Source organism: Typha latifolia, chromosome 8 (assembly GCF_019914945.1).
Source record: "Typha latifolia isolate L0001 chromosome 8, TyphaL0001v2, whole genome shotgun sequence".
NCBI lineage: Eukaryota > Viridiplantae > Streptophyta > Magnoliopsida > Poales > Typhaceae > Typha > Typha latifolia.
Window position 1 is genome coordinate 1,467,271 of NC_133093.1, and position 24,734 is coordinate 1,492,004.

Below are 24,734 nucleotides of genomic sequence, written 5' to 3' on the forward strand. Positions count from 1 at the left end.
CTACGACTCCGTAGCTCTCCTAAAGTAGATCGCATTTCGTCTTCTGTTTCTTGATCGAGCTGCGGGTTTTGTGTTAGGGTTTTGAGTAGATTCCAAGGAGGAGGAGGACGAGGAGGACGAGTGGTGGTGGTGATGGAGAGGAGGAAGTATCCGAGCTGGGCCGAGGATTACAACCTGCTTCAAATCATCGGGGAGGGAGCCACTGCTATTGTCCATCGTGCGCTTTGCGTTCCGCTTAATGAGATCGTCGCGATCAAGATCCTCGATTTTGAGCGGCCCAAGAATGATCTGGTAATTTCTTGTTCTTTTGATGCTTATGGATAGTCTGGTGAGAATGCGACTGCAAAATCGTTTCTTTTATCGTTTTATTGGCAATTTCCGTGAGATGATGTGAAGTGATGAAGAGCTGGAGAGGTTATTTTGAATTGATTTCAGGTCATGAGGATTTAGTTGAATAATTGAATTTAATCAGAGATGAATTTTTTTCCTGCTTGGAATAAAATGAAATTGAATTGAATTACACTAGAATATGCTGTTTGCAAAGAGATGAGAGTTCATTATAATGTGCTGGTTTTTCTGCTTTAGACTTACTGGTGCAGGTGGTCGGCTTGTTAGCACAGCCGACCACCAACTCCATGAGCCACATAACCATATCATGCTACTTGTATTTTCATTTTTCCTCCAACTATTATAGGTGTGAAGCAGCTTCTTCATTTAGTTTAGTGAGATGCCAATATAGATTTTTTGTGTTTATCTTGAATTGAGATGCAAATTCATCTTGAGTAGTATAAAGGTATGGGTCTAAGTACATCATGAAAGTGTAGTGCATCGACATACTTTTAAATTACTACAAGGAATAAAGTGATAGCTACACAACTTGTTTTCTATTCTTTTGAATCTGTACTTTATTTGGTTACTATACTATATAACTGAGAAATATAGAATCATGTTGGTATGCGTATTAGAGGATCTGAGATAGATGGTTCTGATTCTTATTCTGGTTTGTGTTAGACAATTATGGTAGATTATCAGTATTACTCAATACAGGAACATTGTTTGCTAAAAGGAGATATAATATGGATATTCCAATATGCTACCCAGTCACACCCAAATAGTTCATAGATGGATCTGGAGCTAGTATCTAATATGTCTTTTTCTACACTAAAGTTAGTGGTATGATGGTAAGGCTTGCCTGCATCTAAGAGGTTATGGATTCAAGTCTTTGAAGCAGCATCCTAAAAAATGAGGGTAAGGCTGCATATCCCTCTCTAGATCCTGCATAAACGGGAGCCTCCTGCACTTGGACAGCCTTTTTTTGCACTAATATTAGTGACTTAATTATAATCAAATTCCATCAAATGATAAACCTACAAAAAGCAAAATGCCAAGTAATTACCTAAAACCAGAATTATTAGGTTTTCTGGGCTCTGTAAATGCACACATATGTTCTGTAAGTGCCATCTTTTCACAATTTATAGAACAACCCTATGACTACTGAGTCTCATAAGGTAAATCTGCCAAACAGATGCGTTCTATTTGAAGCTTCTTTTTTATCTATCATGTATGTTGGTACAGGAAAATGTAATGTTTGAAGAAACTTACTGGTGAAACTGAAGGATATCTTTTATGTATTTTCTGCAGACTAATATCTCACGTGAAGCAAAGATGATGCTTTTAATCAACCATCCTAATGTTCTTAGTGCACATTGCTCCTTCGTAAACGATCACAGTTTGTGGGTTGTCATGCCTTACATGGCGGGTGGTTCTTGTCTTCATATAATGAAATCCGCCTATCCACGTGGATTTGAGGAGGTTTTTATTGCAACTGTACTGCGTGAAACATTAAAAGGTCTAGAGTATCTGCACCAACACGGGCATATACATCGTGACGTGAAGGTACTCACTATTTAGTAATGTGATAATTGTTGTGGATTATTTCTATCAAAAGTTTGAAACTATACAAGGACATCCTCATTTATGTACATGTACTCTAGGGAATGCATTTCTCTAATAATTGACATGAAACATATTCAGATCCCCTTCAGGTTTACTTGCCTTCAGGTTTGCTTTGATAACACATTCCTTTATAATGTATTATAGTGTTCAATTTTGGTAACTTTCTATGGAAAACTATATTTCTATTTTGTTTCTCAAAAGTCGGAGTTGATAATGCATTTGTTGTGATCTTGTTCGTATGATGCAGGCTGGTAATATCCTAGTTGATGCACGTCATGGAGTGAAGCTTGGAGATTTTGGGGTTTCTGCATGCCTTTTTGATTCTGGCGATAGGCAACGCACAAGGACTACTTTTGTTGGGACACCATGCTGGTTGAGCTTTTCCATATATTATTTTTTGTTACTTTTGGCAATGATGATACTGATCACAATACCTTGATGTATTACTATATTTCTAACTGTAGAACTTTCTTGCCCTTGCAGGATGGCACCTGAGGTTATGGAGAGAAAGGAATATGATTTCAAGTCTGGCTATCTTCCTTTTTGCCTTTTTATTCTTGCTTTCTTTAGAGTTTTCTTTTATGCAAAATAAGCACTTTGCAGGGCAGACATCTGGTCTTTTGGGATAACTGCTTTGGAGCTTGCTCATGGTCATGCTCCTTTTTCATCTCATCCTCCGTCAAAGGTACTTTGTATGAATATCCAGTCCATCGCTTGCAGCTATATGCAATTCTGTCAATGTTTTAAGCAGAGTATATTAGAGCTGTTGTAGAGAGAATGAGGAGGATTGCGGAATGTTTGTGGTTATAGGTTTACAGCAATGAAACTACATAAGCATGTGTCCAAGCAAGAAATTTCTGATGAAAATTAACTTGGCAGGTCTTGCTTATGACACTGCAACATGCTCCCCCCTCCCTTCATAATAGAAGTGATAAGAAGTTTTCAAGAGTACGTCTTCCATTTTGCCAAATCAATTCTGTCACATTACTCTATCAATATCTTTTCCTCATAAATTATGTTTCTTCTTAGTATTTTAAGCAAATGATTGCTATGTGCTTGGTGAAAAATCCTTTGAGAAGGCCATCAGCACAGAAGCTATTAAAACAGCCATTCTTCAAGCAAGCCAAATCAAATGATTACATTGTTCGGGAGATACTGAACAGATTGCCCTGTCTAGATGATCGTCTTCAAGCACTGAAGGTAGCAGGTGTTCATAATTTCGACCTTTCCATAGTGTATCCGTTTAGATATCCATATGAATATATGATCATTTTAACAGGAAAGGGAAGCTAAGCTGCTTGCAGAAAAGAAGCTTCTAGATGTGCAGAAGGAGGAAATGTCACAGGTTTGATTTTTGTTTATTCCTAACATCCCTATTAATATCTTCTGAAAGGAATTCAGGCCTTATATGCATATTAAATTAGCTGTTACCCTGTGGAAGGATCATAAAGTTGCATATATTTTGACAAGTTTCCATAAGAAAAAAGTCAAACAAGAATTTATCATGAGATATGAAAGATATAGAGGCGAGCATCAACTTTGTGAAACATAAATGACAGCCTTCAGGCAGCAACACATCAGCTTTGAAGAAGTTAGTCTTTGGGCATGCTAGCAAAACAACATACATTGATGCCATATCTTTTCGAGTGGACAAATATGGATATTGTCTGTCTGATCCTGCTTGCTTTCCGAGTTTGGCTGGATAGGGATAGCCATGGAGTGTTATCTTTAAAACCATATTGGGTAAATAACTAAATATTTTTTCATCAATCCAAACATCCTATATTTGAAGCTCAAGTACTCGGAAAAACAACTGGTAGAATTTTAGTATCTATGTTCTTACTGTTCTTCCACTCAATTAGCAACTTACTTGTCCTATACGTTCTCTAATCTAATAATCATACATATTGAATATCATCACACATACCACATGTACGAATATTAAGCAAATATGGATAGAATGGATATCCAATCCATATCAGAACTGTAGTGAACAGATAATAGACAGTTTTGGTGGGAATTATAAATGGATATAGATGTTTATTCATAAACACTTAACCTCCTTCTGATTTGGACTAAAGTGCAACTGTTAGTCTATCATTAATAGAATGATAAAATAAAAATTTTGCCCTTATGTGAAGTTACAGTGAATAGTGTTTTCCTTATGGCATGAGTGGTATTTTCGTTACATAAATATTGTTTTATGATGAGAGAAGTTGGTCAATAGTTGGTATCATGATGAAAAAAATAATGATTGCACTTTGGTCAAAAGTCAAATCCACGGAAGATGCGAGGAGTTAAGTACTTTAGTTAAAAGTATATGGAGATTTCATACAAACAATATGCGAGTAAAATGCAATTATCCTTTTTTAATTATCAACACAAAGGCAAGACATGTACCTCGAGAAGTCGGACTGGGGATCCAACAATCGTCGTTGCCTCCTATGTACATGACAATTTATTGATCACCAAAGTGAACATTATAGTGGTTATCATGTCTTCCTTTCCCAACACAATTTAGCCTCCAAAATTATCTTGTCAAAGTTATTCTCTCTAGCAATCTATTGGTATTCATTATCCAATGTCCAGACCTAAGTGACATTTTGGTATTTGTGTTACAAATCTTTTAAACATTATTTAGTTCTTCTCTTGAATTTCTCATGAGACATATTATGTATCTAATGGAATCTTCACCTTATGTAGAATGAATATAGAAGGGGAATTAGCAGTTGGAACTTTGACATTGGAAACCTGAAAGCTCAAGCTTCAATGGTATACAAAATCTTCCAAGTTCCAAGTATTCTTTTCGAATTATCCTTTTAGCATCTTTAATGTCTCCAATGATACTGCATGCTCTTCAGATCCCAGAAAATGAGGATAATCTTCCAGCCAGAAATCCAGATGGATTCTCAAATTCTGTGTTTGAGCTTGTCACTGTGCATGAAACTGTGCCACTAGAGCCTAGTCCTACCAAAAGTTCCTCTGTAAACCATTACATTGATGAGGTCAGCTTATAATTCAATAAAAAATACTTGAGTTAAGTGCAATATTTATGAATTTCTGACAGCATGTCATTTTGGCAGGAGAATGATTGGACTTTGCTGAAGGACGTAAATGGCTCATTAGAAGATCAAACAGAACTAGTCCAAAGGTTCTATTATTTGACCTGCATGAACCTTCTAGTGATTCATATTTCCATTTTATTCTAGGTTTCTGACTTTCAGTGCAGTGACTGATTCCACTCCCATCTTTTCTGTTTGGCTAGCATTTTATATTATTTGTGTTCTCTCATTTTCTGATAGTTAGAACTTAGATCACAACTTTCAAAGCATGCCTGGATATTTTCTCATGAGGGTTCTAAAAGAGTACTTGCATCTTGAGTGCTTTCATCATTGCTTCTGACTAAAGAGGAATTTGGTATCTCTTCTCCTTTGTTGCAGGGTCAGAGCTGACTTTTCTGAAGATGAACCTAGAGTCACTGATGAACATGACCACAATGTCATGCAGGAATTAACATTTCATTCAAATTGTGGTTCAAAGACCATAGAAAAGAATCCCAACAGTGTCTCTTGTCATGAACTAGAGGCTTCAACAAGTTTGAGCTCATTAAAAGATCTTTCATTGTTAAAAGGAGAGAGGTACAATTTCTTTAATTATTATTAAATTGGTAATAGAAGTGGTAGAAATGTTGTTAGATATCATTCACCTATTTTGAATTAATTGTTCTCTACGTGCATCAGAAATTTGATAGGTTTATACGGTACCAAACTGATAGGCTCTGATACCAATGATAGGTCACGGAACAATTCCTTTAAGATCTGGATTATTTGTAGGAAGCAGTCCTTACAATCGAGGAAAAATATTCACCAAATATTCTTCTGTAGTCAGAAAATTACAAAACCAAGTGGTAACTCCCTGATCTACGTTTTTCGTATTTATACCCTTCACAGATTCGAATTACAACTAGGACGACATTACGATTTAGTGCGAATGATGGTAGTGGTGACGGGTGGAGTGGAAGTTAGGGTTTTGGATGATAATGGAGATGAGAGTGGATGGGTGTTGTTGTTTAAGGGATAAAGACGAAGGGGAAGAAGTGGTCGAAATCCCAAAAAAGAGGGAGGACTCGACAGACGAGGGAGATTAGAAGTTAGGAGAGACCTTGCTAACGATAGAGATGGTAAGTTGGTGAAGAGGGAGGAGGGAGATTAGGGTAGAAAGAATGGAGAGAAGATAGGAGGCAAGAAATCAATAATCCCAGTAACATAATGAATTTGGCTGCCATCCACACCTTTATAGAGGCTAGCCAACAAGCCCTAATAACAATAACTAATCCTAATCCTAGTGAAATCCTGCCAATCGCATTCCAACGCACCCGATCGTGTTCGAACGCACAAAAGACGTTCTCTGTATGTGTAAATGCGATGCAGGCGTTCGAACGCCCCCGACTGCGTTCAAACGCACATTTTACGTTCTCTATTTTTGCGAACCTGATGCAGGCGTTCGCAAGTGCGTGACCCCTTCCGCATTCGAACGCGGCCTACATGAATTTTATTTTAATAAAAATAAACAACTAATGCAATAAAAAAAGACTCTAACAGGGTGTATCAGCCCACCACGCTTCCCCCACCTTGCCCTCAAGATGTAAAGTCGGGAAAACGCTCCGAGATGTCCGTCTTCAACTCCCATGTAGCCTCATCGGATGGCTTGCCAAGCCACTCAACTAGAATCTCCATCTCTAATCTGGTACCATGACGTCATCGGCGCCTAGCAAGTACTCAAACTGGCTCTACAATCTCTGTCTTCTCCAATGGTTTCAGTATAACCGATCCAATAACATCATGATCACCAACCCGCTACCTCAGCAATAAAATATGGAAGACAGAATGCACTCTTGACCCCTCCGGCAGCTCCAAACGATATGCAACCGGATCGATACGCTCCAACACCCGAAATGAACCAAAGTAGCGATGTGCTAACTTTTGGTTACGCATCGGACACAAAGTCACCTGTCGATACGGTTGTACTCTCACAAACACCCAACTGCCGTTGTCGAATTCCTGCTCCCGATGGTTACGATCATAAACTTGCTTCATGCGGTTTTGAACAAGTTTAAAATGAGCACGCAACCTCTTCAATATGGCGTCTCTATCCATCAAAGCTAAGTCCACTTCCGTTCGATCTGCATATGCCACTAGATTATAAGCGCGTAATGTCGGAGCTGTGCGCCCATATACCACCTCGAATGAAGTCATGTCAATACTGCTGTAGTAGGCGGTGTTGTAAGACCACTCTGTCTACGGTAATAACTCCAACCATTGTCTCCGCATCTCTCCAATAAAGTATCTCAAGTACTGCTCAACAACGATGGCCGTGCGACCACCGGCCCGGCACGACACGGCACATGCCGCGGCACTTGCCGACCGTGTTGAAAGAGAAGAGAAAAAAAAAATAGATACTCACCTTCGCAGTCGTCGCTCGCCGATCGCCGTCGCCGCTTGCCGCTCTTTGATCGCCATCGCCATCGCCGTCGCCGTCGAGTGCCCTAGCCCGAGGGAGAAGAGACTGAGAGAGAGTGAGAGAGAAACTGAGAGAGAGAGATCGAGAGAGAGAGAGATCGGTTAAAACTTAAGTTGCGGATCCGGATCTCCGATCTCTCTCTCTCTTTCTCTTAGTTTCTCTCTCACTCACTCTCGGTCTCTTCTTCTCCCTCGAGCTAGGGCACCCGACGGCGACGGCGATCGGCAACGAGGTCAACGTCGAGCGGCGGAACTATTAGAAGGGGTGCCGTGAGGCACCCCTCGTGCCATGTGTCGGTACGCCACCGGTACGCCCCGTGCCGGTCGGCACGGCCATCCTTGCTGCTCAATTCCTCAATTGACCACTTGTTTGGCCGTCCGTCTCTGGATGGTAGGCCGAACTGAAGTTCAATTGAGTCCCCTGCAATTTGAAAAACTCCGTCCAAAAGTCGCTCATAAATACACGATCCGAGACAATCGTGGTGGCATGCCATGTAACTGAGCAACATCTCTAACAAAAATTTCAGCCACTGTCTTGGCTGAAAATGGATGTGACAATGCAGAAAAGTGCGCATACTTGCTCAATCTGTCAACCACCACAAAAATAACGAAATAACCATATACCAGCGGAAGACCTATGAAATCCATAAAAATGTCTTTCCAAACACGATTCGGTATAGGTAAAGGTTGTAGTAATCCGATCGGTTTTAATGTGGTTGCCTTAGCTCTTTGATAGACTTCGTAATCACGGACAAAACTCATATCTCGCCTCAATCCTGGCCACGTCCAACTCTGAGATATCCTCCTATAAGTTCTTAAGACACCCTCATGACCAGCCTCTGGAGTTTGGTGAAAGTGCTCCAGCAATTTCTGCCGCAATCCATCATTTGCGGGCACCTGAATGCAACCGCGGTCCAGCAGCAAACCGCCTTGATTCTCCAACTCTAGATGGCGCTCCGGATCATCCAACACCTCGTGTAACAATCTCAAAACATCTGGGTTAGATGTACATGCATATCTCAGCTCGTTAAGTAAGGGAAAGGTAGGAGAAGAATAGGATGCGACCTCGGTGGTATCGGGTTGGCGCGATAGTGCATCCGCCGCTCTATTTTCTATTCCCTTATTGTATTGGATTTCATAATCATACCCCAGCAATTTGGTGACCCATCTCTGCTGTGCCAGAGTGTTTATATGCTATCCCATAAAGTATTTAATGCATCTTTGATCAGTTCGGATAATGAATCGCCTACCGATCAAATAAGACCTCTATTTTGTCACCGCACGCAGAATTGCCAACATCTCTCTCTCGTAAGTCGATAATTGCTGATTTTTTTGTGATAATGCCTTACTAAGAAAGGCTATGAGACGTCCTTATATTAGTACAACTCCTATGTCAACTCCTGACGTATCACATTCCACAATGAACTCTTTGGTGAAGTCCGGTAAAGCTAGAACGGGCGCCATTGTCATTGCTATTTTCAATTTTTCAAAAGTTGTAGTGGCTTCATCCGTCCATCTAAAAGAATCCTTCTTCAATAAAGAAGTGAGAGGAGCAGCGATCTTGCTATACCCGGCGATAAAGCGGCGATAATATCTGGTCAGCCCCAAAAATCCTCGCAATCCTGTGGTGGTAGTAGGAATAGGCCAAGCGGTCATGCATGCCACCTTTTGAGGATCCACCGCTACACCTTCCACTGAGATGATGTAGCCTAAATACTCCACTTATGGTACTCCCCATAGGCACTTAGACTTCTTGATCTTCAACTGGTTTTGCTTCAACAAATTCAGCACATCTTTCAAATGCCGCCAATGCTTCAATTCAGTCATGCTATACACCAAAATATCATTAAAGAATACCAAGACATACCTTCGCAGTAGAGGCCGAAAAATATCATTCATGAGGCCTTGAAATATAGCTGGAGCATTAGTAAGACCAAAGGGCATCACTCGGAACTCGTAGTGCCCGTTTGGAGTTCGAAATGCAGTTTTGTGCACATCCGCCGTGAAACACCAAAACCTCCAAATACACGTGTAAACCGCGTGGGTAAATCCCCCCACGCGGTGTATCACATGACCTGTCAGTACAAGGATTTCACAAGGCACATAACAACACAATTTCACCATAAATAAACTCAATTATAAGAGTCCGGATACAAGTCCACAGGCCACAACAAGCCTTCCAAATATATATCCAAAATACAATGCTAAAGTCCAAAATACAACATCGTCATCATGCCCTCGCAGGGGCTTAACCAACCAACAAACCTACTGGAAATGAAAAGCAGCTACTCCTCGCTACCCGTACCTACGTCCCCTAGCTCTAAAAATAATACCACCACGAGGTGGTGAGCTTACAGCCCAGCGAGTAGAATCCATACAATCTAAAAAAATAATGAAAACACATGTGTATATCCAATGTATGCCTATACTTGCTAACGATAACGACATGCTTACTGAAAAGACTTACCACAATTTACTGAATCAATGCAGTCGATAAAGATTACCAGTCACTATCCTGGAACATGCTAGTTCCTAAACGTATCATGATAAGTTCACACAGATATATAGCTTGATACAATCTCTTATTCGTACACATCTCAATCATAGGTTTTACATATTATGCATAGCAATAAAATAGCAGTTTAGTCATCTCAGGCCTACCAAAGCATAAATCATACTTATCATCACTCACTGAGCTATTCATCACACAGGGTAAATACTCTCAAGAAATAATCATCCATCATATAATCATCCTTTGAGGGGGGATATATACACATCTAGCGGTAATGTCACATACACGTATATGGCGACACTACATGTGACCGGTTGTCTGTGGCCATCAGACTAAGGACCCCAGTCGTAAGCCCGTATCTCACTCTCTCTAAATCATCACCGCTCTCAGCGGGAGAATCAGGAGCCCTTGGCTCATCCACAGACGCCCTAACCCTGCGTCGTCGGGTACCGCTAGAGTTATATCTCCGCCTCACAATCATATTCTTCTATCATCATAATCTAGTCCTAACTATGCAGTATAACTACCTAAATGCCATACAGGCTTCCCGACCTCAGGTATAGGCCGCTAATAGTATAGTTATATAAGATACACTCTACCCTTAACCCTGGGCTGAGTGAGTAAGGGTACTGCATAGTCAGAATTCGACTACTAATAATAGGTGGAAGTGGTGCAGTGTCTATGAGTGTATAAAGCATGTTATAGTCATCATGATCATTACATTCTATATTCACAGCAATCATACATCTATGCAATAGTATACCATACAGGACACATGTAAAGCATTATCGCACTAATGTTTATGCTACATTAACATTCTCATAATGTTATGATGAGCAAGTTATCAATAACCACATATGCAAGGATATAACATGGTGTACTAACTGCATGCATTAATACTGACATTTCCTACAGTGTCATGACATGTATAATGACTGTAATTATGTTATTCTAGATTTGTATAACTCTACTCGCCTGGGGGGTGTCTCCACAGTATGGTATCAGTTAGCCGACTCCTCCGGAAGCCCAAAATCCTCCTCACGCGGTGTCGAACTAATAGAATTAATTATCTTACTAGCGTATTTATGGTTGGCAATTACATGAGTCAAGGGTTTCCTAGGGCGAGTCTTATGTTATCCTAAAATTCACATGATACTAAATTATCATTACGAGGGATCAGGCTAATTAAATCAGGTGAAAAAGATAAACAGGGTTATAGGGTCCAAATGGCCCCAAATGGGCTAGGCTAGAGGCAATGGGTAGGCTCAAACCCAACCCAAAAAGCAAAAGGGCCTTGGTGGGCTGGGTGCCCAGCCACAGCCCACCAAGGTTGGGATAGTGGGCTGCAGACTACAGCCCACCCAACATTGGGCTAATGGGCTGCAGCCTGCAGCCCACTCGAGTCTAGGTGGGCTGCGGCCTGCAGCCCACCCAGACCGAGCTGGTGGGCTGCGGTCTGCAGCCCACCCGAGTCCAAGACCAGGTGGGCTGCGGCCTGCAACCCACCCGAAACCACTCCAGGTGGGCTGCGGCCTGCAGCCCACCCGAAACCACACTAGGTGGGCTGCGGCCTACAGCCCACCAACACCTATCTCCCACCCTCATTTCTTTCGGGGGAGGGAGACAGAAGGGAGGCGGAAAGCCCGAGGGGCTGCGATGCTGGCGGCGCGGCACGAGGCCGACGATGCCGGCAGCACAGCACGGGGCCGGCGGTGGCGCAGCACGAGGCCGAGGAGAGGAAGAAAAAGGCGAGAAAGGAAGGAGGGGAGGAAGGCTTACCGGAGGAGCGGGGGGGGCAAGCTTGAAGGCTCTCGGTCCGGGCTCCGTCGGCACCAGCATCGGCAACCCGAGAGAGAAAAGGAAGAGGGGTAGTGAGGTGGAGAAGAGAATGAAGGGGGCTGCGGGATGCGGGATGGCTGCGGTGAGGGGGAAGAGATGAGAGAGATGGGGAAGGTGGCGTGCACGGCAAAGGAGAGGGAAGAAGAAGGAGAAGGGAAGACGGGGTGCGCAGGCTTCCGTGACGCACGCGCTCGGCGCGTGCGTCGGGATTTTTTTTTTTTTTTTGGGTGTTACACGCCGGGTGAACTCTAATTTGATGATATCCGGCCATCAAATCAAGCTTGTTGAATATGGTCACCCCTACAAGCTCGTCCAATAGCTCCTCTATAATTGGAATAGAATATCGGTCCTTTACGGTAATAGCGTTTAGTGCCCGATAGTCGACACAAAAATGCCATGTCTCGTCTTTCTTTCGCACCAATAGCACGGGCGATGAGTAAGAGCTATGACTTGGTTGTAGGAGGTCTTGCTCCAATATTTCGACTACCATTTTGGAGATAACTTCATTTTGCACATGTGGATACCGATATGGCCTCATGTTCGTCGGTGCAGCCCCAGGCACAATCTCTATGCGATGGTCCGTCGTTCGCCTTAGTGGCAATGATACCATATTGGAGATAACTCCTTGTTGATGTCATCTTTCTTGTTTCCACCATTAATGGAGGTCTGAGGTTCGTTCGACTCTGATACCAATGATAGGTTTCTCTAGTACCAAACTGATAGGCTCTGATACCAATGATAGGTCACAGAACAATTCCTTTAAGATCTGGATTATTTGTAGGAAGCATCCGCACAATCGAGGGAAAATATTCACCAAATATTCTCTCATAGTCAGAAAATTATGAAACCAAGTGGAATCAATCCGTAACTCCCTGATCTACGTTTTTCATATTTAACCCTTCGCAGATTCGAATTATAACTGGAATGAAAGTACGATTTAGTGCGGATAATGGTGGTGGTGACGGGTGGAGTGGAAGTTAGGGTTTTGGATGATAATGGAGATGAGGGTAGATGGGTGGTGTTGTTTAAGGGATATAGACGAAGGGGAAGAAGTGATCGAAATCCCAAAAAAGAGGGAGGATTCAATAGACGAAGGAGATTAGAAGTTATGAGAGACTTTGCCAATGGTAGAGGTGGTAGGTTGGTGAAGAGGGAGGAGAAAGATTAGGGTAGAGAGAATAGAGAGAAGATAGGAGGCAAGAAATCAATAATCCCAATAGCATAATAAATTTGGTTATCATCCATACCTTTATAGAGGCTAGCCAACAAGCCCTAATAACAATAACTAATCTAATCCTAGTGGAATCCCGCCGATCGCGTTCGTACGCGCCCGATCACGTTCGAACGCATATTTTGCGTTCTCTGTTTTGTGAACCCTGATGCAGGCGTTCGCAAGTGTGTTCGAACACGACTCCTTCCGCGTTTGAATGCGACTTATAGAAATTTTATTTTAATAAAAATAAACAACTAATGCAATAAGAAAACACCTTGTTAGAACAAGGTGTATCAAAATTATATCTGCTGAAACAACTAATGCAATAAGAAAACACCTTGTTAGAACAAGGTGTATCAAAATTATATCTGCCCAACTGGATGATTTGATTTCAAGAAAATTTTGTTTATTTTGATTTCCTTCTTTGTAAATCACATACCTGTGAACTTAAATAGAATAATAGCTGATGAACTTTAATTATGTTGCTGTTCTGATAAATCATGATTACATACTTTTCATAGTTCATGAGACATATCCTCCAATGGTATTTAAAAAGTACTTAAATTGTCATAAAACAAGAGGAGCATATGACAAAATACAAGGGAAAATGGTGGAAGTAGAAGAGAAAGGAAAATTAGGGAAATGTAAGAAGCTACTTAGCTAATCTCATGGCAACAATAGTAATACACTTGCAAGTCATATTGCCCAGGCCATCCATCACCTCTGTAGATGATGGACTCTTCAATGTATGCAAGTATTCTTAGCAATAGAATGGATTGTCAGAGCCTTGTCACTAGGTGCACTCCCAAAATCAAGGTAGCTGTAGTCACTTATGAGTTGTGACTGGCTGTTAGACTAGAAGTACGTACAGAAACTAAAGCATGAGCAGGCAGCAATCTATGAGGGCCATCAGAGGCAGTGATAGCAGATCTGCAACAGCAACTGCCCCTACCATTTTGGATATAGCAACAAGCCAACAATAGCCACAGACAGTGCCACCACCACCTCATGAAGGGAAAGAAGACATGAATAATAATAAAAACAAAAATCCAGCCTCTTAGTAAGAGTTCACAACCATTACGTGTTGTATCCATCATGAAGATTTGTGCATTAGAAGCACTCCCTCTTCTAGCAAAGAATTCTAAAAGCTATCTATATCATTGCAAATGCTCATTAGTGTGTTTTTTATAGTATAGAGATTGAACCTCCATAGCTGAAAGCACTGTAAAAGTACTATTCAGCTAATTTAAGAGATATCATTGAGTATCCATTTGCGTAATTTGGTCTTTAATGAATCAAATAGATGAAAAGTAGGACATAGTTGTATCTTTCCTGAGGAGAAGAAAATAACTCATCTCTTTTCTGATCCACTAGCTGTTTTGTGGAAAGCAAGAAAAATTACATAAAGAAGTACTGGACTAATACAAGGAATTTCTGATACATGTTTTAAATTGGTAACACCATGATGCACCTAATATGGAATGTCCCAATGAAGTTTCAGTTTGTTATGAAATAAAAATGTGATATGTTGCCTTAAGAGAGGAAAGCCCATCGCTTTCTTCCTTTGAATCATTTTTTTCCACATGTTGTAGTAAAGACTTGAGAGCAGTGAGTCATCCTCTTATCTGTTTTCGTAGGATTTCTATGCAGAGATAGATGATTCCAGTAAAATATGTCATGTTTTCTTCTATACTTCTTCCTTCATATGTCATATTAATACTCCAGGTCTTGGGAAACAAATGAAGTGTTCGATCTTTGTTGTTATCATCCTGTTAAATCAAATTTCTTTTTCCTAATTTGCTTCTTTGTGTGATGACGATGATGAAGAAAATCTGCAATTTGCTAAAGGCATCTTAAAGTTTGCTTGTTTTGATCTTATCCTAGCTCCCATACCTGTTTGAAGATGCTAGGATAAGTGGATAACTTCTTCTTTGACAGTGGGAAGCAGCAGGATCAACTCCAAATTACAAAATGTGCTGACTGTTCTGACTCCGCTCATGCATCAGCAGGCTTTCCTATTAAAGCAATATCTAGAACATTCATGGCAACAGGCATGTGCGAGAAAGTATCTTATTCAAAAATCATAAGTTCTTAAAGTTGGCTTTCTTTTTGTCTCTGACCTTGAATCTTTGCTTTGGTTCTTATGGTTGTTCCCAGTTAGGTTGAGTTAAAGTTGGCTTTCTTTTTGTCTCTGACCTTGAATCTTTGTTTCAGTTCTTATGGGTGTTCCCAGTTAGGTTGAGTTAAAGTTGGCTTTCTTTTTGTCTCTGACCTTGAATCTTTGTTTCGGTTCTTATGGCTGTTCCCAGTTAGGTTGAGTCTCAGCTAAACACTCGCTAGAAATATTCAACAAAGTTATAAAATTAGTTAGATTGGGAAAGCAAGAAAGATTTTTCTTTCTCGTGATGTTTCTGTTATTCATTTTTGGTTTACTGTTCCTTGTATTTCCACAGGGCAAGGCCATAAAAAACCGGCATTTAGAAAAACCTATTACATTATTCAATAGAATGCAATCTCTTTCCATTTTGAGTGCTGCTGGAGTAGGATACATGTTTAAATATGTATGCATCTGTATTATGATGAAAATATAGGTGGTGGGTTTATAAAATCTTAAGTGGAGAATGGAATTTATTGTGAGGTTAAAATACTAAATCAATCTCTGTGGTTTGAATCTTTTTAAAATTGGTCCTGCGGTTTAATTTTTATAATGTCAACCTTGTGGTATGCAATTTAACTCCTTGAGGTTTCATTTTTGTAGAAGTGTTCCTTGGGATGTCCAATATGTTTTGACTTTTGAGTTAGTCCTTGTGTTCTTTATAGGTTAAGGTTAAAGTTAAGGTTAATGGGTGTGATTTAGATTTTTGAAAAGGTAGCAAACCAGAAGAATTTATTTTATACTATGCTAAATCATAGGGATCTTTTGCAGATATTAAACCATAGGGATCTAATCTATAAAGTTCAAGACAACAAGGGCCTTTTTTATAAAATTGAAAGTATATGGATTGATTTTATAAACTTGAAGGCCACAGGGGCTTATTTAGTATTTTCCAATTATTGTGACTACCAAAACTATTGTTATTGCTACTAGTATTAAAATGGAAAAGTATGGAAGCATGCTACACGTATCCATGAAGTATCCAATGACTATTTGATCTAAGGATACACCTATTGTCACAACCCAAAATAGGGATCATGACCGGCCATGCATCTCAATATGCTTGAGATACACGAAGCCTTATTAGTACTTTCTACGTGTACGATGGCAAAATAAATAAATAAAATAAAATTCTGCTTTATTAAATTTAAACTAATTATAATAAACATAAAACAATGTTAATGTTTTATAGTCTCTAAATAAAATAAATAAAACTTTTAATCTAAAGCATAAAATCCAAAATAGCGAAAAAGTAAATAGGTGAATCCTAAGTGGAGGTGGAGTCTGAGTACATCTCGCTCAGTCGCCCCGCTGGCTATTACCTGAGATAGATAAATAAATACAAAAAAAAGAATCCATGAGCCAACAACTATAGCTCAGTGAGTGGAATCCACTCGAAAACTAAATAAATTTTTAATCATAATAATACTGAATAAAATTAAACTAAAAATAACAATATCCATAACAATATGTAATAGGCATGCTCTTTAAATAATAACAATGATAATAATAGAGAGAGTCACGATTTGTAATCTTGCACGGTTTCAACATATTAACATCTTTTCAATATTTATACTGTCATATGTCTCAATGGGTCTAAACCTTGTGGATCCACATCAACTAGAAGTCACCTCGAGATGATGCTTGGGACTTTTCTTCATAGCTGATCTGGTTAGGGTTATCAGATGGTATCACTATGTAATCAGCACACTCTATCTTTTCCACTTACCGTTAAGAGAAGTTAGAGTCACCTAGGAAATTTTTCATTCATCCTAGGACTGTTCCTTAACCCCGCCAGAGTCACCTAAGAAAGTCCCCGCAGTGATCTAATTTAAGACTTTCCCCTGAACTTCCAGATAAACTTGAGTCACCACAGAAAATCGCAAGTTATTTATACCGGGACTGTTCTCTAAGTCGTACCAATACTAGTCTCATTTTTTTTCTTTTCACAAATTTCAATATTTGCACGAAGTATGGTGATGCACTGAGTATAATAATTAAATGCACACAGAAAATATAATAATTAAATTTACGCACGTACCGATGAAATAAATAGATTTGCACACAGAAATTATAACAATTAAATTTTTGCACATAAGGGTGAAATAAATAATTTGCACACAGAAAATTTACATGGTCTGACAAAGGTACGAAAATATAATAAAATAAATATGTGAGTGAACCCACTCACCTGAATCTAGGCAAGACAACCAAAATTTCAAATCTCTAGCTCACGTACTAAAAATCACCACCTTAAATAATAAATAATAATAAAAAATTTAATTTGAATAATATCAATATTTTTAAAAATTTTAAAAACTAAAAAGAACTAAAATGGGTTTAATTTACCCATTGGATTGGGCTAGGCTACTGCTGGCCCGGCCCATTCCAAAAAATGAAGCTAATCGAGCTGGGCCAAAGCCCAGCCAAAAGAAACTAATCGGGCTAGGCCAAGGCCTAGCCGAGAAGATAGATTAGGCTGCAGTTTAGCCCGCAGCCCATCCAATTTAATTGGTTCGAGTCGGGTCTATAGTTCCGAAATCCAAACCCGAACCCAAATTTAAAAGAAAAAGGGGTTGGCTCGGGTTAAACCCGAGCCCAACCCACTCCTTTTTCTCCCTTCTCTCGTCCAACGCGAGGAAGGGAAGAAAATTAGAGAGAGTGGCTGCCGGTGACTCTGCTGGCGGCGGGTCACGACCGGCCCCCCTCTCTCTCTCTCTCTCTCTCTCTCTTTCTCTCTATTTCGTAGTCCTCACGAGGTGGAGAATTCACCACCGACGGCCAACGCTGAGGCCGACGTCGATTGGAGCCACGAGGGCTCCCTAGAAGACATTACTGACCTGGGCTTGGAGCACGAAGCTTCCGGTGACGATGCGGTTGCGACCCGAAGCTGCCGGCCGGCCTGATTTGCCGACGAAGCCGAATTCCACGAATTAGGTATTTCTAATTTACCTCTTTAAATTTAAATTAAACTAGAGGGGGCTCACCGGGGAGGAGTGTGGTGGTCCCAATTTCCTCCGGCGATGCTCCGACGGGCCGAACCCTTGTCGCGATTCCGACGGTGAGAAAAGAAAGAAAACGAAGGAGGAGAAGAAGAAAGCTGGGGGGTTAAGGAGAGAGAGAGAATTAGGATTTAATTTATAGATTAGAAGATGATCAAATCTAATCCGATTCGGATTAGATGAAATCCTTTTCTACGCCTCGTTGCGTGCCGGAGAGGGAGAGGGGAGGGGCTGCACGTGCAGAGCACGTGCACCCTCCTCTCTTAACCCCCAAATATATTTTTTTCTGGTTCTGACACCTATAGTATAGTTGTGCTTCCTAGGAGCTATCTCCTTGACATCACCTTGGTTTTTCTTACTGGTGATTTGTAAGTTTCCATTCATTTTTCATTTTAATTTGCTAACTCTGGGTAGCTCAGTGGAGGTCATGAGATAGGTTAGGATGTTACGATCCAACCACATGGGTTAAGTCGAGTCGAGTCGAGTCTATTTATTTTTTAATTATTTCATGATGTAAGCCTTTTAGGAAAGTCTAATTTAGTCATGTGAGTCATTAAAATAAGTCTGAATAAGTCATAACAACCCTTAAGGCAAGTCTAGTTAAGGCAAGTCTAAATAAGTCACAACAACTATTAAGGCAAGTCTAATTAAGTCAAGTAAGCCTTTAAAGCAAGTCCAATTAAGTCATGTAAGTCTTTAAGGCAAGTACAATTAAGTCATGTAAGTCTTTAAGGCAAGTACAATTAAGTCATGTAAGTCTTTAAGGCAAGTCCTAATTCGAGTTGGGTTAGTCTTTAAGGCTAAGTTCGAGTATGACTCATTATACCCCACCTCTATATATAGAGGACAAAACTTTTTTTGTTATTTATCGAAAAATCCAAGTATCCAAGCATTGAGAATTAATTGAGTTTAGTTATTTTCTTATTACCGTATTTACTGTTTTATCGTAGTTGTTAGATCGTTTTACCTTTCTAGGGGTAGATCATAGTCGTAGATCCGCTAAAGCTTCCAAACCCTAACCACCTCCTACCTCCAGCAGCCACCCTACAATATGGCTATCCACCACCATCCTTGGCCATCCGCCACCTTTCGACGACCGCCACAACGTTGGGTATTTACCATTCTGCCCTCTCTGATTTATCTCTATTATTTTATTTTTAACTTTTCATCCCGACCTTCAATTTAGGTGAAACTATATCCATTAGAACCCTAACTCACGAAGCTATCTCTATATAAATTTTCATAATCATTCTACAGACGGATCGTTCGAAATCTCGTCTGTAACAATGAACAATGGAGGGGGAGGAAAACGAAATGGGTAATATAATCACTTCTTGAGCCTTATGTAAGTGGAACTCTTTTCACTGTCAATATTTTAGAAAAGTTTAATGCAAAAAGGAAGTTGCGAAAATAACAGCTCAATGAGGCAGTCAAAAGTTTTTCCTTCTCCAGATTCTATTTTTATGATAAATAGAAAATGGAAAAAGTACTGATGTGAATCCATCTTAAGTTGACCTATATCATCGGAACCTAAGATTGTAAATTCATCCAAATCTTTATTTAAGTTTATAATAGTAAAATCATTTTGTTAAATTTGTTGCCCTAAATAAATTACAAAATAAAGTAGCCTGTCATGGTTAGCTACTGTCTGCTGAAGCTATGAATTCACCATTATTTTAATCTGATTACTAAGATTGAGATATTCAAGTTTGAATCCTGATTATGGGTTAGTTCCTGTATAAAAGTAAAAGTCTTCGTATTTTGGTTTTGGAGTTCCAAACTTTAAGCATAATTTCATAATGTTTAGTTAATAAATTATTTATGTTAATGAACAAGAAAACATTATTGACTCAGTCATTTAATTTGAATTAGCTAGTCCAGCTTCCAATGGTAATATTCTGGATGAAAATGTACAAGCTCCAGTGGTACATCAAAAAGGGTGCTTTAAAGTGACAGCCAAGAATGATGAGTTACACCAGGTAAGCTTCATACTATGATTTCACTTATAATTTATGTGATAATGATTTTATTCTTTTCCATTAAGACTCATTCATCCAGCAGTTTACCAACAAAGTCATTGTATGTATTCTTGTTATACATTATCATGTACTTCAGATTTCCCAGCTGTACGTGGAATTTGCTATTTTTCTTTCTATGACTGCAAGCATTACTGACATTAGTTGTGAGCATGAAGTGTGGAGTAACTACTATAAGATGGATCTGGAGAGAGGAGATGTGTCCAATCTTACCCTCGTTCCCATTTTCCAAGGAAGATGCTTCCAATAATTGAAACCGTGACCTCTTGGATGAGAGGCCTTACTGTCAATTAATGCAATAGGGATATAATTCATGAATTTGTGTGTGTGGGTGCAATTTATATTATATAGAGGTATGGACCAAACTCACCCACTGCTACCTCTAATGGCAGTATTGCAGAAAAGGAATTGTTTAGTTAGTATGTATAATTGCAGAACATTTTAATTGTACATACTTTTTCATATAATGTGGTGCAAAAGGTGCGCTGATCAATTTCAGACTTTTGATATGCACAACATCTGCTTTTTTCTTTGCACTTTCTCTCTGATATAGCATCATCAAAAACATGCAATGAGAACATTCATAAAAAGTTTCACTGTTCTTTGTACAGATGGAAAAATCAGACAGAAGTGAAATGGAACTATTGAAGGATATTGCTGATCTGCAGTGGAGGTTAATACTTAGTATGATGAACTTAGTCATGTTCATTTAGTTTGTAAAGTTTCATACCTGACAGTTTATATTCTTCATAGGCTCCTTTGTGCCCAAGAAGAATTGGAGAGGCTTAAAGTAAAAAATGCTCAGGTAAATATTTCTAGGGAAATTTATTAAAAATATCATTTCGTCTTTCTTTTCATTAGCACCTTGCAATTTATTTATTTGTCATTCGACTCTGCATTTTGCTTTTAATGCCTTAAGAACACCATATAGATTAAAAATACCATTTTAGTTCTCTTCTCAGATAGACACCATATAGATTAGTTAAATTAACTATATAGATGCAACAATAGCATTACTGTCCCTGAGCATGCTTTTTAAAGTTTAGATAAAAGTAGAAAGGGAACATGTTTTAAAGTCAAATAGGGGTATTTTAGATATTTTTGTTTTCTCTGTTTGAAAATAACAGAATATTTTCTTTTTCGCTAGCTATTGTTAGGTTAAAAGTTAACTCAAAAGTCACGATGTTTTGGAGGCATTAAAAGTAAAATGCAGGGTTCAAACTGAATGAAAAATATCCATATGGTAGGGTGATAATAATAATAAAGACAAAAGTTAGCGCATCTTTAATAAATTTCCCAAATTTCTATTATCTTCCCTCTCATTAGTTCTGATACAGAAGAAGTGATGCTGCAATTCAGGTATAAAACAGGCGTTGTCATTTAGTTCTAGTTTGTTATACACCTTCAATAAAAGCAGGATAATATCATGGAAGCAGCAGAACGAAAGGCGCAAGGGTAAACAAAATAGAGGGATTTGAAGAAATTTATGTAAATAGAAATTGCACGTAGATAGGGTGTAGCAAAGCTATTGCTTGCCCTAGTGGATTCATTAATTTGCAAGACACTGTGGTAGTTGCCCTTAATGATGCATAAAGATCACGGTTGACATTCCTGCAATAAAATTGGCTGCTGATCGGTAGTAAATATTTTCCGAGTTGCCTTGTTTGTTTTAGTTTCGCTTAATTATTCTCAAATGAAAATAGGATGCATTTCTGAAATAGAAATAGTGGCTATATGAGTGGTTCAAGGCCAGCTGCCTAAATGCATCGATCTCCTCGAAAAATAAAAGGGATAATTTTCTTCTCAATCCTCTGAACTACCATCCATGAACTATCATCTATTTCCACACTGACCTCTGAACTTTTTTTTATACACTGGCCCCCTAAACTTTCACTCCTTCCGTTAGAGTTCTATTATATATTTTTATCAATAAATTGTTGTGTGATAGTCATGTGACAATAATACGACGAAAATAATGTGTAAGTCATGAACAACTAAGAATTTTTTTTATGATGATAAAACTACCATTTTTATATAGCCTCTTTTCCTATCCGCTAACTCCTAAGACTAGCTCCACCCAAATCGCCACTACCCACACCTCCTCCTAAGCCACCACCAGTACCAAACCCTCCACTTGTCATTGCCACTGCTAAATCCTCCGGCAGATCTGATAGAGTGGTGTTCCACTTCCACACACCTGACTCCACGACCTCAAAAAGGGGCTTACTCCCTCCTCGTCCACATCAGCACCGCTTGCTTGCCTCAAGGCTCATCGACCACAGCTTCCCCCTCGGCCTCGACAAGGCCCACAACACCGAGCTCGACAAGCTCATGCACAACCTTGAGACCGTCGCCCCCCAGCCTTCACCAACCTCATCCATTGTGTTGCATCAAAAAATAATATGGTTAATATTAGGTAAGCCACTTAATTATCTCGTTATTATAAGTGGAGGGGTAATTTAGTCCGTCAATCAATTCTGTCAACGACAGTGGAAATGGATGATAGTTTGGAGGGCGAAAAAAAAATTCTCCCAAAATAAAACTCATGCTCTCTGATCATTAAAAGTTCATATTATATGAGTATTTTTTAATTAATTCTAAGAGAATCGATTCCAGCTGGTTTTGCCCCTTTTTCTGGTACCCTTGGATGAAAAATTGTACCATAGCAAAGTCATAAAATAAAAGTTTGGGTAAAAGTTTAATTTTAGTAATTAAACAAAAACAAAAGGATTACAAGTGGTATACCCACGTAGATTTTTTACATTTTTGGGGTTTTTTTACATGTATACTCTCCAAAAATTTATTATTTGCATGTCTTGATATTAGCATATATCCTGCTATTTTTTCAAGTTAAATTTTAATAATTTAATAAATATAAATAAAAATATCTCTACCTAAAAAAATTTATAAAATCTAAAATAATAATAGTTTCATCTTTTTATATCTAAATTGTGCGAATATTAACGATTAATTAACTTCAAGAGATAGCAATGCAAAAGATAAGAGTTTTAAAAAGTATATATATAAAAACTGTGTTTTAAAATTTATATATATATAAATATTAAATTTAGAGGGGTATACAAGGCTACAATATGTATGGCGAAAAGAAACAATCTTATTTTCTCTTTGCATCATAATGTCCACTGAAGTAGATATTTTAATATAAGGGGAAAAAGAAAAGACTTAAGTTCATGAAGACACTAAGTAGCATTTGAGGCAGCAGTTATCATTTCACTCTTTAACGAGTCATTGAGCCATAACATTTCTCAAGAAAAAGAAAAACATGTAACATTTATGCTTGTAAAGCTTTGTTCACAAAATGTTACAACAGCAAAGTTGCCTTCTTTTGGATCTTTCAATTTGAATTCAGTCTGTCCACCAGCTATGTTAGAAGAGAAGGCTGTCGGCTTCAATCAAGAATCTGGATGTAAGAATATCAATGAGAAGCAGACAGACATTAAGGAACAGCAGAAGCTAATCTCGTTTTCTTCTTGATGCAATCTCTGATGCCCAAGCTTTCCCTATATCTGTTTGGAATTTCCCTGCCGATAAAAAAGATGTCAGTTGAAAGAGATTCTTTTCTCCCTAAGAATACAATAATCAGTTGGAGCGGCTTCTGCGAGTGCTCCAAGAGACTAGGCTGCATGAAGGGAAACACATATTCATGAGACTATCTCTTTTATGTGATATGCCATGTTGATTGATGCTCCAACTGCAGTGACCAGTGATTATAATGGATCCCTAAGGTTCTTTTTTTTTTTTTGGAGTGATCTAAGGTTCTAATCGTTTGAAGACTAACTCCTAAACCTTAAGACCAATTTCTCCATATTAAAAAAATAAAAATCAAGATTGAGCATTTAGCCAAGTTTCAAACTCGGCAACTTCCATAAGGAGTGCCAAAATGTAGCATGGGAGTGCTGTCCAAAATATTTTCATGGAAAAAGTGGCAATGCCACTAAAGAGACCAAGTGGCCAGCATGTCCAATTTCAACAAAGCCAAGTTCTCTGGTGTTCTTGCAAACAAAGGATCTGAAAATATTATACTAATCATTCTGTGAAAAATACTGGGATTTTGTGTGCAACTTGCAGCTTTTCTAGTGCATGGTATGAATTGGCCTAATGGAAAGTGTATAACAGATTAATGCTAAGGTCACCCAAGAACCCTGTTGATGAGTAGGATTTCCTCCATCACAAGGTAAGAGTGTAATACATAGGAAGGTGATGGAAACAAGTTACATTTACAGATTTAACCCCAGCGAGGTAAATCCTATCATCAAGAGTATTATCATGCACGTTCTCACATACCCAAGCATTTTCCTTGTGCAATATACTAATTGGAAATAATAACTACTACAACTTAAATCAGGAAAATATCTGGAGTGAAGTAGATCAAATGAACTAACTAGACCAGAAAACACTGCACTAATACAAGGAGAGAGCCAAAAGCAGACATGTAAAGGAAATGAAACTACTTTGTTTTTTCTTTTCTGAGGTTGCATATA

General features: G+C 39.0%; 2 protein-coding genes across 6 annotated transcripts in view; one reads left to right on the top strand and one right to left on the bottom strand.

The window, feature by feature from the left end:
• LOC140794236 (serine/threonine-protein kinase ppk11-like) overlaps positions 1 to 24,734 on the top strand; it is a 27,186-nt gene continuing 2,452 nt past the window's right edge. Inside the window, exons 1-17 of one of the 5 annotated variants that reach the window (XM_073146171.1) lie at positions 1 to 291; positions 1,642 to 1,896; positions 2,204 to 2,328; positions 2,440 to 2,481; positions 2,560 to 2,641; positions 2,836 to 2,904; positions 2,986 to 3,156; positions 3,236 to 3,301; positions 4,660 to 4,728; positions 4,818 to 4,961; positions 5,040 to 5,107; positions 5,397 to 5,594; positions 14,978 to 15,090; positions 20,078 to 20,175; positions 20,844 to 20,905; positions 20,986 to 21,037; positions 21,592 to 21,876. In XM_073146171.1, coding sequence (XP_073002272.1) covers positions 133 to 291; positions 1,642 to 1,896; positions 2,204 to 2,328; positions 2,440 to 2,481; positions 2,560 to 2,641; positions 2,836 to 2,904; positions 2,986 to 3,156; positions 3,236 to 3,301; positions 4,660 to 4,728; positions 4,818 to 4,961; positions 5,040 to 5,107; positions 5,397 to 5,594; positions 14,978 to 15,090; positions 20,078 to 20,175; positions 20,844 to 20,905; positions 20,986 to 21,037; positions 21,592 to 21,597 — 1,779 coding nt within the window. In that variant the 5' untranslated portion in view covers positions 1 to 132 and the 3' untranslated portion in view covers positions 21,598 to 21,876. Of the gene's footprint in view, positions 292 to 1,641; positions 1,897 to 2,203; positions 2,329 to 2,439; positions 2,482 to 2,559; positions 2,642 to 2,835; positions 2,905 to 2,985; positions 3,157 to 3,235; positions 3,302 to 4,659; positions 4,729 to 4,817; positions 4,962 to 5,039; positions 5,108 to 5,396; positions 5,595 to 14,923; positions 15,091 to 20,068; positions 20,176 to 20,843; positions 20,906 to 20,985; positions 21,198 to 21,591; positions 21,877 to 24,734 lie in introns of those variants that run through there. The other 4 variants (XR_012110090.1, XM_073146169.1, XM_073146168.1 and 1 more) reach the window with 4 other exon arrangements.
• Positions 23,438 to 24,734, bottom strand: part of LOC140794238 (uncharacterized) — a 7,296-nt gene continuing 5,999 nt past the window's right edge. The window contains exon 8 of the mRNA XM_073146175.1: positions 23,438 to 23,774. Coding sequence (XP_073002276.1) covers positions 23,707 to 23,774 — 68 coding nt within the window. The 3' untranslated portion in view covers positions 23,438 to 23,706. The remainder of the gene's footprint in view (positions 23,775 to 24,734) is intronic.